The sequence below is a fragment of the Entelurus aequoreus genome, linkage group LG12, assembly GCF_033978785.1.
Source record: "Entelurus aequoreus isolate RoL-2023_Sb linkage group LG12, RoL_Eaeq_v1.1, whole genome shotgun sequence".
In the NCBI taxonomy this organism is placed as follows: Eukaryota; Metazoa; Chordata; class Actinopteri; order Syngnathiformes; family Syngnathidae; genus Entelurus; species Entelurus aequoreus.
The window spans coordinates 66,971,897-66,987,467 of NC_084742.1; the positions used below are offsets into that span (position 1 = coordinate 66,971,897).

At 37.6% G+C, this 15,571-nt stretch overlaps 2 protein-coding genes across 5 annotated transcripts in view; one reads left to right on the top strand and one right to left on the bottom strand.

Annotated features, from left to right (window-relative positions):
• Nucleotides 1-687: 687 nt before the first annotated feature.
• LOC133662472 (LYR motif-containing protein 5A-like) lies at nt 688-8,726 on the bottom strand. The gene is made up of 3 exons (XM_062066498.1): nt 8,592-8,726; nt 8,349-8,414; nt 688-1,048 (listed from the first exon to the last, which is right to left on the bottom strand). Exons 2-3 carry the CDS (start codon nt 8,391-8,393, stop codon nt 836-838), a joined length of 258 nt encoding a protein of 85 aa, XP_061922482.1. The 5' UTR covers nt 8,394-8,414; nt 8,592-8,726; the 3' UTR covers nt 688-835.
• Nucleotides 8,315-15,571, top strand: part of LOC133662470 (dynein axonemal intermediate chain 7-like) — a 30,060-nt gene continuing 22,803 nt past the window's right edge. The window contains exons 1-6 of one of the 4 annotated variants that reach the window (XM_062066488.1): nt 12,305-12,564; nt 12,767-12,787; nt 12,914-12,928; nt 14,213-14,294; nt 14,354-14,442; nt 15,485-15,571. The exon at nt 15,485-15,571 is cut by the window's right edge and continues 18 nt beyond it. In XM_062066488.1, the coding sequence (XP_061922472.1) occupies nt 12,785-12,787; nt 12,914-12,928; nt 14,213-14,294; nt 14,354-14,442; nt 15,485-15,571 (276 nt within the window). In that variant the 5' untranslated portion in view covers nt 12,305-12,564; nt 12,767-12,784. Of the gene's footprint in view, nt 8,436-12,304; nt 12,565-12,766; nt 12,788-12,913; nt 12,929-14,212; nt 14,295-14,353; nt 14,443-15,484 lie in introns of those variants that run through there. The other 3 variants (XM_062066491.1, XM_062066490.1, XM_062066492.1) reach the window with 3 other exon arrangements.

The window sequence follows — 15,571 nt, forward strand, 5'->3', positions numbered from 1 at the left end:
TGGGACACCGCAGAGGCCACCACAGTGTATATGTTTTTTTTGTATTTTGTTGTTGTTTTACTTTTGTAGCTGTATGTACAAATGTCTGGTTGCATTAGCTCTGCTCTTTTAATGTCCTTTGATGTTTCCCTCTTACACACATGCTTATGTGTGCTATGGCTATTTGTTTTTTTCCCCCTTGGTCTCAGTCTGGATCCCCTCTCCAGGGGCCCAGGCTTTTTTTTTGTCTCACCGCCCCCAGCGTTTACCTATTTCTCACCTTTTTTGTAAGGGGCGCCGGAAGTTGGCAGACCCGTCAACGATCCTTTTCTGTCTCCCTGTAATGTTTGACCCGGTTCTGTCTCCCTGTAATGTTTGATCCTGTTCTGTCTCCCTGTAATGTTTGAGCTTGTTGTGTCTCCCTGTAATGTTTGATCCTGTTCTGTCTCCCCGTAATGTTTGATCTTGTTCTGTCTCCCTGTAATGTTTGTCTACTCTTGAATGGGATTGTGCTGAAAATCTTAATTTCCCCTCGGGGATTATTAAAGAATTCCTGATTCCGATTCTGATTCTGACACTGTGGTCATCATGGCGGTACTTGGAGTTTTTTCTGAGGCGGTACTTGGTGAAAACAGCTTGAGAAACAGTACTATAGAAACCGTACTTGCACATTTGCATTTACATCCATTTATCCCACACAAATTCTCTTGTACAAATATGACAACACATCTGTGGAGATGTTATGGCTGGACGGCTGTTTTGTTGGCACTAAAATAATTCAAACTATGTGTGACAGTAAAATTTTCGTTTTGATCACATTCAAAGCTATGATCGTGGCTTCTTGATTGTTGCGTAATTACTCTTCCGGTTCATAATACCTCTTCTTCATGGCTCGGTATTTCTTGAGGAAGTAGAGAGCCTCCAGCTCCTTGATGACAAACTCCCCACGCTCCACAAGTTTTCTGATCTGTTCCGGGTCCGCCACGTCTTTGTTCTTCATGAAGGCCGACTTAAGGCGCTGTCGGAAAAAGGCCGATCCTTCAGGGTAGTCCCGACCAAGATACAGGAGCTTTCGACACACGAGAAACATCATCAACACAATCAGAAGAATCCGCAGCTTATTCCAAAATGATTGTCTATGTAATTGCGCTCTGGAATAATGTTGTGAATGACATCTGCTGGGTCAAAACATGCCTTCTTCCTTACAGCTACTTACTTACTTACAAAGTCAAAGAGATTTATTTCCAAATCATTCCTGGTTATTAGCCTGTAAAGACTGTGGACCCCGACTTAAACAAGTTGAAAAACTTATTCGGGTGTTACCATTTAGTGGTCAATTGTACGGAATATGTACTTCACTGTGCAACCTACTAATAAAAGTCTCAATCAATCAATCAATCAATGTGATGGTTAGATACAAGCAGGACATTGATGTTACCTGCACACGATGTAACATGACTGTTTACCACATGTTTTACCTTGTGAAAGCACTCCATCACTATCTGTCCTTTCATCCTGGACAATATTCATGACAACATTTGTGCTTTGTTTTAAAGGTGTGCTATTTGGATTTCACACAGTATGAGAAAAACATTTAAAAGGAATTTTACTTTTGCGACCTCATTATACTATTGGTTAAGTTTTATAATCATAAATGTAAGTTCCTCAATACCCGACCTGTTTTGTGTGCCTTTAAAAAAAGAATTAGAAATGTACTTTAAAACGCTCTCTACCTCTAACAACCAAAAAACTGTGAAAATGATGATGCTGTGCTCCAAATTTGGATTATTTACGGAACTTGTGTGAGCCTATATATATATATATATGTATATATATATATATATACAGTATATATGTGTGTGTGTGTGTAAAGTCCTTCATACCGACAGCCATCAGACTGTATAATGCATATGTTCCTTTTGACTGTACATGTACTGTAAATGTATAATGTGTTTATATTATTCACGTGTGAATAATGCTGTATAATAGACTGTATTTATGTTATTCACATGTGAATAATGCTGTATAATAGACTGTATTTATATTATTCACATGTGAATAATGCTGTATAATAGACTGTATTTATGTTATTCACATGTAATTAATGCTGTATAATAGACTGTATTTATATTATTCACATGTGAATAATGCTGTATAATAGACAGTATTTATATTATTCACATGTGAATAATGCTGTATAATAGACAGTATTTATATTATTCACATGTGAATAATGTTGTATAATAGACTTTATTTATATTATTCACATGTGAATAATGCTGTATAATAGACTGTATTTATAGTATTCACATGTGAATAATGTTGTATAATAGACTTTATTTATATTATTCACATGTGAATAATGCTGTATAATAGACAGTATTTATATTATTCACATGTGAATAATGCTGTATAATAGACTGTATTTATGTTATTCACATGTGAATAATGCTGTATAATAGACAGTATTTATATTATTTACATGGGAATAATGCTGTATAATAGACTGTATTTATGTTATTCACATGTGAATAATGCTGTATAATAGACTGCATTTATATTATTCACATGTGAATAATGCTGTATAATAGACTGTATTTATATTGTTCTCATATGAATAATGCTGTATAATAGACAGTATTTATATTATTCACATGTGAATAATGCTGTATAATAGACTGTATTTATATTATTCACATGTGAATAATGCTGTATAATAGACTGTATTTATATTATTCACATGTGAATAATGCTGTATAATAGACTGTATTTACATTATTCACATGTGAATAATGCTGTATAATAGACAGTATTTATATTATTCACATGTGAATAATGCTGTATAATAGACTGTATTTATATTATTCACATGTGAATAATGCTGTATAATAGACAGTATTTATATTATTTACATGGGAATAATGCTGTATAATAGACTGTATTTATGTTATTCACATGTGAATAATGCTGTATAATAGACTGTATTTATATTATTCACATGTGAATAATGCTGTATAATAGACTGTATTTATGTTATTCACATGTAATTAATGCTGTATAATAGACTGTATTTATATTATTCACATGTGAATAATGCTGTATAATAGACAGTATTTATATTATTCACATGTGAATAATGCTGTATAATAGACTGTTTTTATACTATTCACATGTGAATAATGCTGTATAATAGACAGTATTTATATTATTTACATGGGAATAATGCTGTATAATAGACTGTATTTATATTATTCACATGTGAATAATGCTGTATAATAGACTGTATTTATATTATTCACATTTGAATAATGCTGTATAATAGACTGTATTTATATTGTTCTCATATGAATAATGCTGTATAATAGACTGTTTTTATACTATTCACATGTGAATAATGCTGTATAATAGACAGTATTTATATTATTCACATGTGAATAATGCTGTATAATAGACAGTATTTATATTATTCACATGTGAATAATGTTGTATAATAGACTTTATTTATATTATTCACATGTGAATAATGCTGTATAATAGACTGTATTTATAGTATTCACATGTGAATAATGTTGTATAATAGACTTTATTTATATTATTCACATGTGAATAATGCTGTATAATAGACAGTATTTATATTATTCACATGTGAATAATGCTGTATAATAGACTGTATTTATGTTATTCACATGTGAATAATGCTGTATAATAGACAGTATTTATATTATTTACATGGGAATAATGCTGTATAATAGACTGTATTTATGTTATTCACATGTGAATAATGCTGTATAATAGACTGCATTTATATTATTCACATGTGAATAATGCTGTATAATAGACTGTATTTATATTGTTCTCATATGAATAATGCTGTATAATAGACAGTATTTATATTATTCACATGTGAATAATGCTGTATAATAGACTGTATTTATATTATTCACATGTGAATAATGCTGTATAATAGACTGTATTTATATTATTCACATGTGAATAATGCTGTATAATAGACTGTATTTATATTATTCACATGTGAATAATGCTGTATAATAGACAGTATTTATATTATTCACATGTGAATAATGCTGTATAATAGACTGTATTTATATTATTCACATGTGAATAATGCTGTATAATAGACAGTATTTATATTATTTACATGGGAATAATGCTGTATAATAGACTGTATTTATGTTATTCACATGTGAATAATGCTGTATAATAGACTTTATTTATATTATTCACATGTGAATAATGCTGTATAATAGACTGTATTTATATTATTCACATGTGAATAATGCTGTATAATGGACAGTATTTATATTATTCACATGTGAATAATGCCTGAATAATGCTGTATAATAGACTGTATTTATATTATTCACATGTGAAGAAGCAAGTGGTTATTTGCACTAGGCTTTTATTTATTTTTGCACCAGCCTGCACCAGGCCATTATTTGGTTACAATGGTTACTGTCCAGTATTTTTTTTTCGTACAAAAAACTTTAAATGTAAAAGCTACGGTAAACATACAAACAAAAAAACAAGAGATCAACATGAGGTAAGCTATCAAAAGACAGGAGATCAACAAGGCCTCAACATGGCAGTAGTGCAACAATTGTCAAATAGAATACCAATACTAAAAATTAAAGCTGCAAGCAGCGTTGGACGGGTCCGCCTTTTGGCAGGTGCTAGTCCTAGGTTTCCCAATACTTTTGTCCAGTGGTAGTCCTGAGTGAGACCTACATAGAGGTTTTTGTTTCGTGTCTCTACGATATTCGTACTGGGAGTTAGAGGAAGTTGTGTCTGAGTTCACATTGTCATTATAAGGTATTGTGTGTAGAATTTTGAGGACAAAAAAGAAGAAATTGCATTTTCCGTTGTCATTATAGGCACCGGAGCAGCATCAGTGCTGCGGGTCTTTGAAGGCTCGTAAAATCTAAACGGTAGCACGAATCAAAACGCCGTCGTCAACTTTCAATCAGAAGGGTTCAATCTCTCTCCTGTAGCAGTTTGAAGCCGAAACGACAAACGCGCTCAGAGGAGATAACGTTTGATGTTTGGTGACCGGTTGTAACAAAAATTTTGTTTTGAAGGAGGAATAGCAAACTTCCTGTTGATTTTTGCTGAAGGATGTCAATCTATGAAATGTAGGTCTAGGCAAGACCTACATAGAGGTATTTGTTTCATGTCTCTAAGACGTTCCTACCGGAAGTTATAAGCTGTCTGAGTTTTCCTCTAAAAAGCATTTTTTTCTCTGTTTTATTTAAAAATTGCTCTAGAGCACAATTTTGAGTTTCGGGGTTCGTTTTTTTTTTTTAAGATCGCAATTTCTACCAGTCCCGATGGGTGTGAGAAGTTTGGTGAGTTTTGAAGTAATTTAAGGGGGTCAAATTACAGCTCAAAGAGGCAAAAATTCCTGTTGGTTTTTGCCCAAGGGTGTAAAATTATAAAATGTAGGTCTAAGTCTGACCTACATAGAGGTTTTTGTTTCATGTCTCTACGACCTTCCTAGTGGGAGTTACAGGCAGTTTGTTTTTTCCTAGGGGGCGCTAGAGCGCAATTTTGATTTTTGGGGTTTGGTTTTTTTATTTTATTGAAATTTTCGCAGGTCCTGATGTGTGTGTCAAATTTGGTGAGTTTTGGAGCATGTTAAGTGGGTCAAATTAGCGTTTTTTGTGGCGGCGGAAGAATAAAGAATAATAATAAAACCTTACAATAACAATAGGTTCCTTTGTAACAGGGCGGACCCTAATAAATAAACTTTTTGAATGAAGCAGCCTACCGGGAAAAATAAAATGATGGTACCAAGTACTCAAGTATAAAACCCACCATCCAAACAGAACAATAATACTGTCACTTAAATAAAATAAAGGCTACAGTACTCCAAGTTATAAATAAAGCAGCATACAGGAAAAATACAATTATGGTACCAAGTACTCTATAAAACCATCAAAACAATAATACTGCAGCAAACGCAACCCCAAATGCAACTCAACCCCACTCATCATCCTCCTCCTCCTCCCCTTCCCCCTCCTCTCCCTCCTCATCATCATCCTCCTCCTCTTCAATCACAAGTTCATTGAGGAACTGCTGTTCCTCATCACTCTCCTCCTCTTCCTGAACCACAGCAGCAGCCTGCAGTCTAGCCCTCAACAGCATCTCTCTGCCTGCCTGACATGGCTGGCCCTCCTTGAGGCAGTGAATGAGCTGGTCCTCACTCCCATCAGCTGCCACCGTCAGCCCACACACCTTGGAGGATACCAGAAAGCAACAATCAGCTATGGCTACCGTTTGCAACACACACACAGCCAGCCTACCTTGAATGAGTTGATCAGAGTGTCCCGATCCAGTGCATCCCAGGCTCCCAGGACCCAGTCGACCAGGAGGCGGCGGGAAGGGGCTCTCAGGTTCCCTGACTTGGTGTAGGTCTTGTCTTTATCACCAGCCATCCAGTTATCATAGTAGTCCCGGAGCTGCGCTTTGAAAGGGCCATCCCACACAACGTCGGGGGCCTGCAGGTACTTTGTGCAACCTCCAGGTATAACAGCAATTGTAAGGTTGTAGCCCCTTTTGAGCTCTGCCTTCGTGGCCTCGCTGATATGGCATCGGTACGAGTCCCATGCAAGTAGCCTCGGTCCGAAGTGAAATTTCCACACTGCCCTCTGGAGCCAATCCTTTGTCAGGTCGTCATTAAACCAGCCATTCTTGGAGGAAGCTATGATCACCCCGGGGATGCTCTGCATAGCCTTTACATCACGGACAGCACCTTTAAACACAATGTAAGGCTTCAGCTTTGTCCCGTCTGCTTTGGCGGCAAGAGCCACCGTGACGCGTGCCTTCTCGTGACCGCTGGTTTTGAGGCAGATGGAGCGGGCGCCCCTCTTATTGACAGTACTGGAACCAACCGTGTCAAACCAGACGGCTGTTTCATCCATGGCGATGATATTCTTGGGCTGGATTTTCTTGGCCTCTATCTGTTTAGTAGAGGAAACGAGGAAGTTGACAATCTTCTGGACGGGAGCGTCCTTCTGTGCAACAGTTGTTCTCCTCCTGAGGGTAAAGTTGTTCCGACGCAGGAATCGATTAAGCCATCCACTCGTTGCACCAAACACCACCCCGGTGTCTCTCGTGTCACTCGCGGTGGCATACAACTCCTTGGCCTTAATGCGGATCATTTTGCGGGACACACGGTGGTTCAGTCCACGAACGTGATGTATCCACTGACACAAATTAGCATCAAGCTCGTCGCTCACTTTCTTCCTACCTCCACCAGATAAGCGAGCCCGTTTTCCATCGATTGCCGACTGAGATAGTAGTTCTCCCTTTTTTTGTTTCCATTCTCGTACACGTTTTGGGTCAACGTTAAACTGCCTGGCCGCTGCCAAACCAGAATTCTGCTCCGCATACTTCACAACCGCTAGCTTGAACTTTAAGTCAAACTTTCTGTTCTTCTTCCCCCTTAAAGTAATCCCGTTCATCAGTTGTGGTGTACCGGTATTCTGTTCAATCAACTCACTGCTACTGTTGCAACTGTTAATGTTGCTTGCCATGTTGAAACTTTGTCTGCTGTTAACGTAATGACCAGAATTACTGCACCTTTGCTTTTCCTTTTACCTTATAAATTGGGCTTAATGAAATCAATATGATTTTAATCTAAATTATGCAAATAACAGCCCATGGGCGGCTATCTGGACATAGGCGGTTATTAGGAAGAGGCGGTTAATTCACAAAATGGGGTCAGACCCCGGGCGGCTATTAGGACATGGGCGGTTATTTAGTAATATACGGTATATATATATATATATATATATATATATATATATATATATATATATTGCATTCTTCTTTAGTTGCTTCATTGAGTTCACAACCCCCTGGCGCTGTTTTGTACTGTTTCTGTACTTGTTTTGATTATTATTATTTATTTGATTGTATGTAAATGTTGAATATTATAAATAAAGGTTTAGAAAAATAAATAAGAAAACATCAACACCACTTCCGGTGCATGAACCGGAAGTAAACAGTAGGACGCTAAATATTAACCCTTACGTTTTTGTACTGGTTTTGATTATTATTATTTATTTGATTGTATGTAAAAGTTGAATATTATAAATAAAGGTTTTGAAAATGTAAAAAAACCCATCATCAACACCACTTCCGGTGCATGAACCGGAAGTAAACAGTAGGACGCTAAATATTAACCCTTACGTTTTTGTACTTGTTTTGATTATTATTATTTCTATTATTGTATGCAACTGTTAAATATTATATATAAAGGTTTTGAAAAAAAAAAAAAAAAAACATCAACACCACTTCCGGTGCATAAACCGGACGTAAACAATAGGACGCTAAATGTTAACCCTTACGTTTTTGTAAAGTCTAATAACTTCACTTCTCAGTGCGTTGGCCATGTGAGGGGAGGGGTGACAACCCTGAAACGACAAGAATCAATGGTAAAAGAAAAAAAAAGCGTGGGTGATAAGACAGAAAGAGGACAAAGGGTTAGCTCTAGCTAACCAATAGCATGTTTGCCTTGCATCTTAACACATGCATGCATCTAACCTGGTCAAACTAAGTGTTGCAAACAATGGTAAAAAATATAAACATACCAACGTCGACGTGTTGGTCTGGTAAGTGTATATCTTGATCTTATAAAGTAATCATGTGGAGGTCTTGACTCTGCCCTCACTGGTCCTGGCTGTCATGGCAGCCTGCCGTACGTCGTTCATTGTGTCGTAAACCACAACAAACCCAGACGTAAACCTGTAATAATAATATTTATGATCAATAGTAACTTACTGTTTATGTAATTGTTTTGATTATTATTTATTTGCATGTATGTAAATGTTGAATATTGTAAATAAAGGTTTTAAAAAAATAAAACTGAAATAATAAAATAAAAAATAAAATTAAAAAAAAGATCAATGGTAAAGTGCCAGGGATGGTTTATTCATTTTAAAACTAAACACTAAGCTAACAGGTTGAAATAGCAACATAAAATAATCTATAACATAATGCAGTGTTTTACAACCACTGTGTGCCGTGGGAGATTATCTAAATCCACCTATTTGGGTTAAAAATATTTTTTGCAAAGCAGTAATTATAGTCTGCAAATGATGTAAGTACCGGTGTAGAACTCTTCCATATCAGTAGGTGGCAGCCGGTAGCTAATTGCTTTGTAGATGTCAGAAACAGCGGGAGGCAGTATGCAGGTAAAAAACGTGTCTAATGCTTTTCCGTGCAGGTAAAAAGGTGTTTAATGCTTAAACCAAAAATAAACAAAAGGTGAGTGTCCTTAAGAAAAGGCATTGAAGCTTAGGGAAGGCTATGCAGAACAAAATTAAAACTGAACTGGCTACAAAGTAAACAAAAACAGAATGCTGGACGACAGCAAAGACTTACTGTGGAACAAAGACAGCTTCCACAATGTACATCCGAACATGACATGACAATCAACAATGCAATGTCTCCACAAATAAGGATAAAAACAACTGAAATATTCTTGATTGCTAAAACAAAGTAGATGCGGGAAATATCGCTCAAAGAAAGACATGAAACTGCTACAGGAAAATACCAAAAAAAAGGAGCGCAAGATAAGAACTAAAACACTACACACAGGAAAACAGTAAAACATACAAAATAAGTCAGGGCGTGATGTGACAGGTGGTGACAGTACACCTACTTTGAGACAAGAGCTATAGTGATGCATGCTTGGTTATGTTTTAAAGTCATATCCAACAATTGCGACAACGACTTTTTACTGTCAACTGAGTTTCGTTCTTTAGTGATTTCTGCTGGTGGTGTGCCTTCGCATTTTTTCCATGCAAAAAATGTGCCTTGGCTCAAAAAAGGTTGAAAAACACTGACATAATGACGCGTGGGCAGCACGGTGGAGAGGGGTTAGTGCGTCTGCCTCACAATACGAAGGTCCTGGGTTCAATTCTGGGCTCGGCATCTTTCTGTGTGGAGTTTGCATGTTCTCCCCGTGACTGCGTGGGTTCCCTCTGGGTACTCCGGCTTCCTCCCACCTCCTAAGACATGCACCTGGGGATAGGCCCCTCCCACCTCCAAAGACATGCACCTGGGAATAGGTTGATTGGCAACACTAAATGGTCCCTAGTGTGTGAATGTGAGTGTGAATGTTGTCTATCTGTGTTGATGAGGTGGTGACTTGTCCAGGGTGCAGCTGAGATAGGCTCCAGCACCCCCCCGCCGACACCCCGAACGAGACAAGCGGTAGAAAATGGATGGATGGATAATGACGCGTGCCCTTTGTTGGAGTATTTTGCTGATTGTGTCCCCCACAAAAAATTGTATGTAAATCAAAAGCAAGTGTTACATATCTGAGTTACTGTGCAAAAATATGGGAAAACAACTACAAATGTGCGCTTCTTTCACTAACTGTGTTACAGAAAGGATCAAACACAATAATAAATAATGTACAAACGTACGTACAAACATATATATACACATACATATACATACATACACTCATGCATATAATCAGGTTTCATCAAACATATATTGTTGTTGCCCTAGAGTAAAGTGGGTAACACATGACACACTGACAAAGCTTAACCTATTTTTACTTTAACAATCTACAAGGTTAATATAGTCTGCTTTTCTTTCTTCTCCTCCAGTTATCTGCTTTCTTTTGTATTTCAAGTTATCATTACATATATGTATTGTTGCATTTGAACAATTGTATTGTTGATAATAGAGGTAACTATTGTTATTATTCATTATCAATAGCGATATTTCTATTGGTATTTGTATTGCTCCATTTGTAGTGTAATAATGTTCATTGTCATTTCTGTATTATTATTTATTTCACTAACTGTTGTTCTATTGTTGTTGTTGTTGTTGTTATTATTGTTGTGTTTGCTGTTGTTGTTGTTGTTGTTGTTGTCTCTCTGTCTTGTCCCCACAATTTCCCCCTCTGTCTTCTTTTTTCCCCTCTTCCTATCCCCTCCTGCTCCGGCCCGGCTGCACCAAATAATAATATAAATACATTTAATAAAGTCAAATACAAATAAGGCAACAAGAGACGTATCCTACACTTCTCTTTTGTAAAGTAAATGTGTACAGCCAATATGGGCATCTACATCTACTATATGATTTGCCTGAGCTGGACAGGACACGGAAAAAGAAAAAAAAAGAATAATACATAATGTTGGATATAGAGAACATACAAACCCTTTATTTATTAAATCACAATTATTGAAATTCAACGATTTGGTGCATTTTCAAACATATAAAACGATGTACAAAGCAAACTATAACCTGCTAGCCAAGAATGTACAACAATTCTTCTCAACAAAAGAGGAGGAATACATGTTAGCTAACTAGACAATCAGATGGACAGTGGCTATACAGTATTATACAAGTCTATATTTAGTCTAGCTTCAAGTAACAATATTCAAATACTAACATTGTTGGGTAAGACAGAATTTGGTTTTATTCTGAATCCAGTGAAACAGATTGGTGGTTTTAGCTGATATAAAGACTTTCAGGTGTTTATATATGTTTATGTTTAAATATTTGGCAGACGCTTTTATCCAAAGCGACATACATAAAAAAATACATACAAAACAATCTCTGTAAACATGATCATTTAAGGGAAGAATGTAATACAAAATATCAATACAAAGTGTCAAGACAGAATAAACTCTCCGCTGCTGCAGCAACAGAGATACAGTCTATAAGATATATATATATATATATATATATATATATATATATATATATATATATATATATATATATATATATATATATATATATATATATATATATATATATATTATATATATATATATATATATATATAATGTATTCATACATTGTTTATGTAGCATGTATATATAACCTAATCATATTGTTTCTTCAATTTAAAAATAGCTGAGCGTTTTTTTCCCCCTTCTCTGGGATTATATTCCCAGTTTTGATCTGGGACGTCTGGTCACTTATAGCATATACGAATATTCTATTACTGTTAAGCCAACTGTGAATAATAAAACATGTGTCCTTTATCATAGCTACACGTATGACAAAAAAGCGCGTGAAAATCAGTGGTATTCAGTGAGGTAAAATGAATTAAATGCGCTGACAGTTCATTGCTCCTGCCAAATGAATTGCACTGAGTGGAGCGGATCACCACTCCAAGATGGCGGCCCCGCGTCTCGTCAGCGCCAGTAGGCAGTAGCGCTCCATGCTGCGTACCCTTAGAACATGTCTATGGTATGGCAGTGAGCGATGCCTGCGCGCATGCGCGGGATGTAGGTGCAGGGCGGAAGTTACCAAATAAAAGGACGAACAACGAAAAAAGCGACCTTCTCCGCTTTATTGATTTCATTTAAAGTACGAGCGTATACACAACAGCGGTCTCTTTGAATAGTGTTTGTTTCTATTCATGAAAGGTTATTGTGAATGTCAAAACATGAAGTCAATTTCGGTGGCGACGCATAATTTCCCTGCGCTACTATGCACAGCATTACGGCAGTGACATGCGCGTGGTGGTAACCATGGAGACCAGCCGCGGGACACGGTAGTTTCTTGTTAACTAGACGCGAACAATAAAAGGTATTTTTCTTTAATTACGCCGGTTATAACTAAATAAAAGAGCTAAATGGAATTAAATAATGCAAAATATGACTGAAAGGTGGGCGGAGTTTGATTGACTGGCGTAAACAACAAACTAGCATGGCACGTCTAACTAGCATCTAGACACTATTATTTAAAATGTGACATTTAACTTTTCTAACTTTCCCCCCAATGCATTAAGAAGTGTAGATAGCTCATCATGGTGAGTTGAATTAGTCATTTTTTCCTTTTAATGAGGACAATTCCTACTCTAATACTGTCCTTTTCCACCTGGAATTGCATGGTTTTGATTCTCTGCTCTATAAATCTTCTCTGACTTGAATGAAAGGCTCCAAAGAAAAAGGTATGAGCAAAAAAAAAAAGCATGTTATGTTTATGTAATTATTAGTGTGTTTCTTCTCACCTGTCCTGTTTTTTACCTTCTGCAGTATCACAACAAATCATCTGTGTACATACACTTGTAGAGAACATCATGTCATGGCTGTCTTGAGTTTCTAATCATTTCTACAACTTTTTTGTGATTGGAGCACATACTTGTTGGTCACAAAAAAACATTCATGAAGTTTGCTTCTTTTATGAATTTATTATGGGTCTACTGAAAATGTGAGGGTCAAAAGTATACATACAGCAATGTTAATATTTGCTTACATGTCCCTTGGCAAGTTTACCTGCAATAAGGCGCTTTTGGTAGCCATCCACAAGCTTCTGCTTGACCACTTGACCACTAAATTGCTGCAGTTCAGCTAATGTGTTGCTTTTCTGACATGGACTGACATCTGACATCACATGGACAAAGATAAGACCTTCTGGAGGAAATTTCTGTGGTCAGATGAAACAAGAATGGAGCTGTTTGGCCACAATACCCAGCAATATGTTTGGAGGAGAAAAAGTGAGGCCTTTAATCACAGGAACACCATTCCTACCGTCAAGCATGGTGGTGGTAGTATTATGCTCTGGGCCTGTTTTGCTGCCAATGGAACTGCTGCTTTAAATGGGACAATGAAAAAGGAGGATTAGCTTCAAATTGTTCAGGACAAGCTAAAATCATCAGTCCGGAGGTTGGGTCTTGTTGGGTGTTCCAACAGGACAATGACCCCAAACACACCTCAAAAGTGGTAAAGGAATGGCTAAATCAGGCTAGAAGGAAGGTTTTAGAATGGCCTTCCCAAAGTCCTGACCTAAAGGTGTGGACAATGCTGAAGAAACAAGTCCATGTCAGAAAAGCAACACATTTAGCTGAACTGCAGCAATTTAGTGGTCAAGTGATCAAGCAGAAGCTTGTGGATGGCTACCAAAAGCGCCTTATTGCAGGTCAACTTGCCAAGGGACATGTAAGCAAATATTAACATTGCTGTATGTATACTTTTGACCACCACGTTTTCAGTAGACCCATAATAAATTCATAAAAGAAGCAAACTTCATGAATGTTTTTTGTGACCAACAAGTATGTGCTCCAATCACAAAAAATAAGAGTTGTAGAAATGATTGGAAACTCATGACAGCCATGACATGATGTACTTTACAAGTGTATGTACACTTATGACCACCACTGTAATACATTCAGTATGATTTTCTGCCACACTAATGCTCTTTACCATGTTTTATCATTGTTTATTATGGGGAAAAGGGCAAAAAGGGACCCAAGTTGACCAAAAAAGAAAAGGCGAGGCTAAAGCAAGAGGAGGAGGAAAGAAGGCTGCGAGAGGAAGGTAGTAATAAAGTACGATCAACACTTTTAAATGTCCTTCTAAGTACTTTTGCCGTGCAGAGGAGGCCCGCATTCAAGCAGAGAGGGAAGAACTGGAGCGGCTGGAAAGACAAAGAAGGCAGGAGATCTTGGACAGGCTTGAGGCCAAGGTACATGTCAGGTTCAAACACCAAACCATGTATTAAACAGGACAAGAAGCAAGGAATCAAACGGGGACAGGATTCAATTTAGCTCATGAGGAGAGCGCGTGGACCTGCACCCTCGCACAGTGTCGCCCCACGCTCTGAGGAACAAGTTCCACGCCTCCTCATTTATTTGGGGCATTCCCTGATTACATAGCTGCTTCTAAGGGGAGGGGTCTCATTATGCAGCGGCTGCACTGGGTCATAAACAGTTCAAACAAAACGGTGCTTGGAGCGGCGTCAGGTTTGCCCCTTCTCTGCTCGTAGATTTCGGGTCCTGATAAGGCCCTTCCTGTTATGATCCGTGGCCCGGATCATGTTTCGTTATTTTCTGTTAGATTTGGACTCCCTTAGTTCCTGTTTTTGTGCACCCTTGAGTTTGTTTTGGTTGCCATGGTTGCTTATTGTTTTCACCTGTCTCTGATTGGTGTTCGGGACGCTCACCTGCTTCCCGAGCACTGATCAGAGGCATTATTTAAGCCTGCCTTTGCCGGTCAGTCGGCCTGGCTTCTTTGTTTGCTTCATGCTACAGTTACGTGAGTATTCCTTGTCTTCTAGCCTATGCTAAGTGGTAGCCCTAGGGTCCAGTGCGATCGGCACGTTTTTCCTCTGCCTTGTTGTCTGTTTTTGGTACTTGTTTGATTTCTAAGAATAAATCATGTTCCTACCTGCACGTCCTGTCCGGAGTGGTCCATCTTTATCCCGCGGGAACGAACCTTGCAGCAAGCTGCGACCCCCCACACGTAACACTTCCTTTGGCTGTCCAAGATCTGAGAAACCGACACCTCTACGGCGCATCCCATCGCACACAGTGGAGATCTACAAGCTGTCCGCCTTTTGCTTGATAAGATCAAAGACAGCTTTGTAAGCAAACGGTCTTCACGCAGGGCAACCTGAACTCGCAGAAAACAAATTGTGTGATAACTTATATACAATTATTCTGACAGTACCCTCATAGTGTCAATAATAATTGCAGCGTCAACAAACCCCTCCTGTTTTTTGTTGACAGGATTTAGAACGCAGAGATGGGGAGCTGGAAGAACTGGGCTCCATACTGGAGAAGACTCACAGTGCCGTGGTCAAACATAAACATGAC

What these genes read in the sequence shown, in the direction of transcription:
- LOC133662472 (XM_062066498.1), bottom strand. Translation starts at nt 8,393, where the DNA reads ATGGCCAACGCACTGAGAAGTGAAGTTATTAGACTTTACAAAAAC. An exon ending in TTATTAGACTTTACAAAAAC is followed by an intron (nt 1,049 to 8,348) that starts GTAAGGGTTAAC and finishes GTGTGTCGAAAG; the next exon opens with CTCCTGTATCTTGGTCGGGA.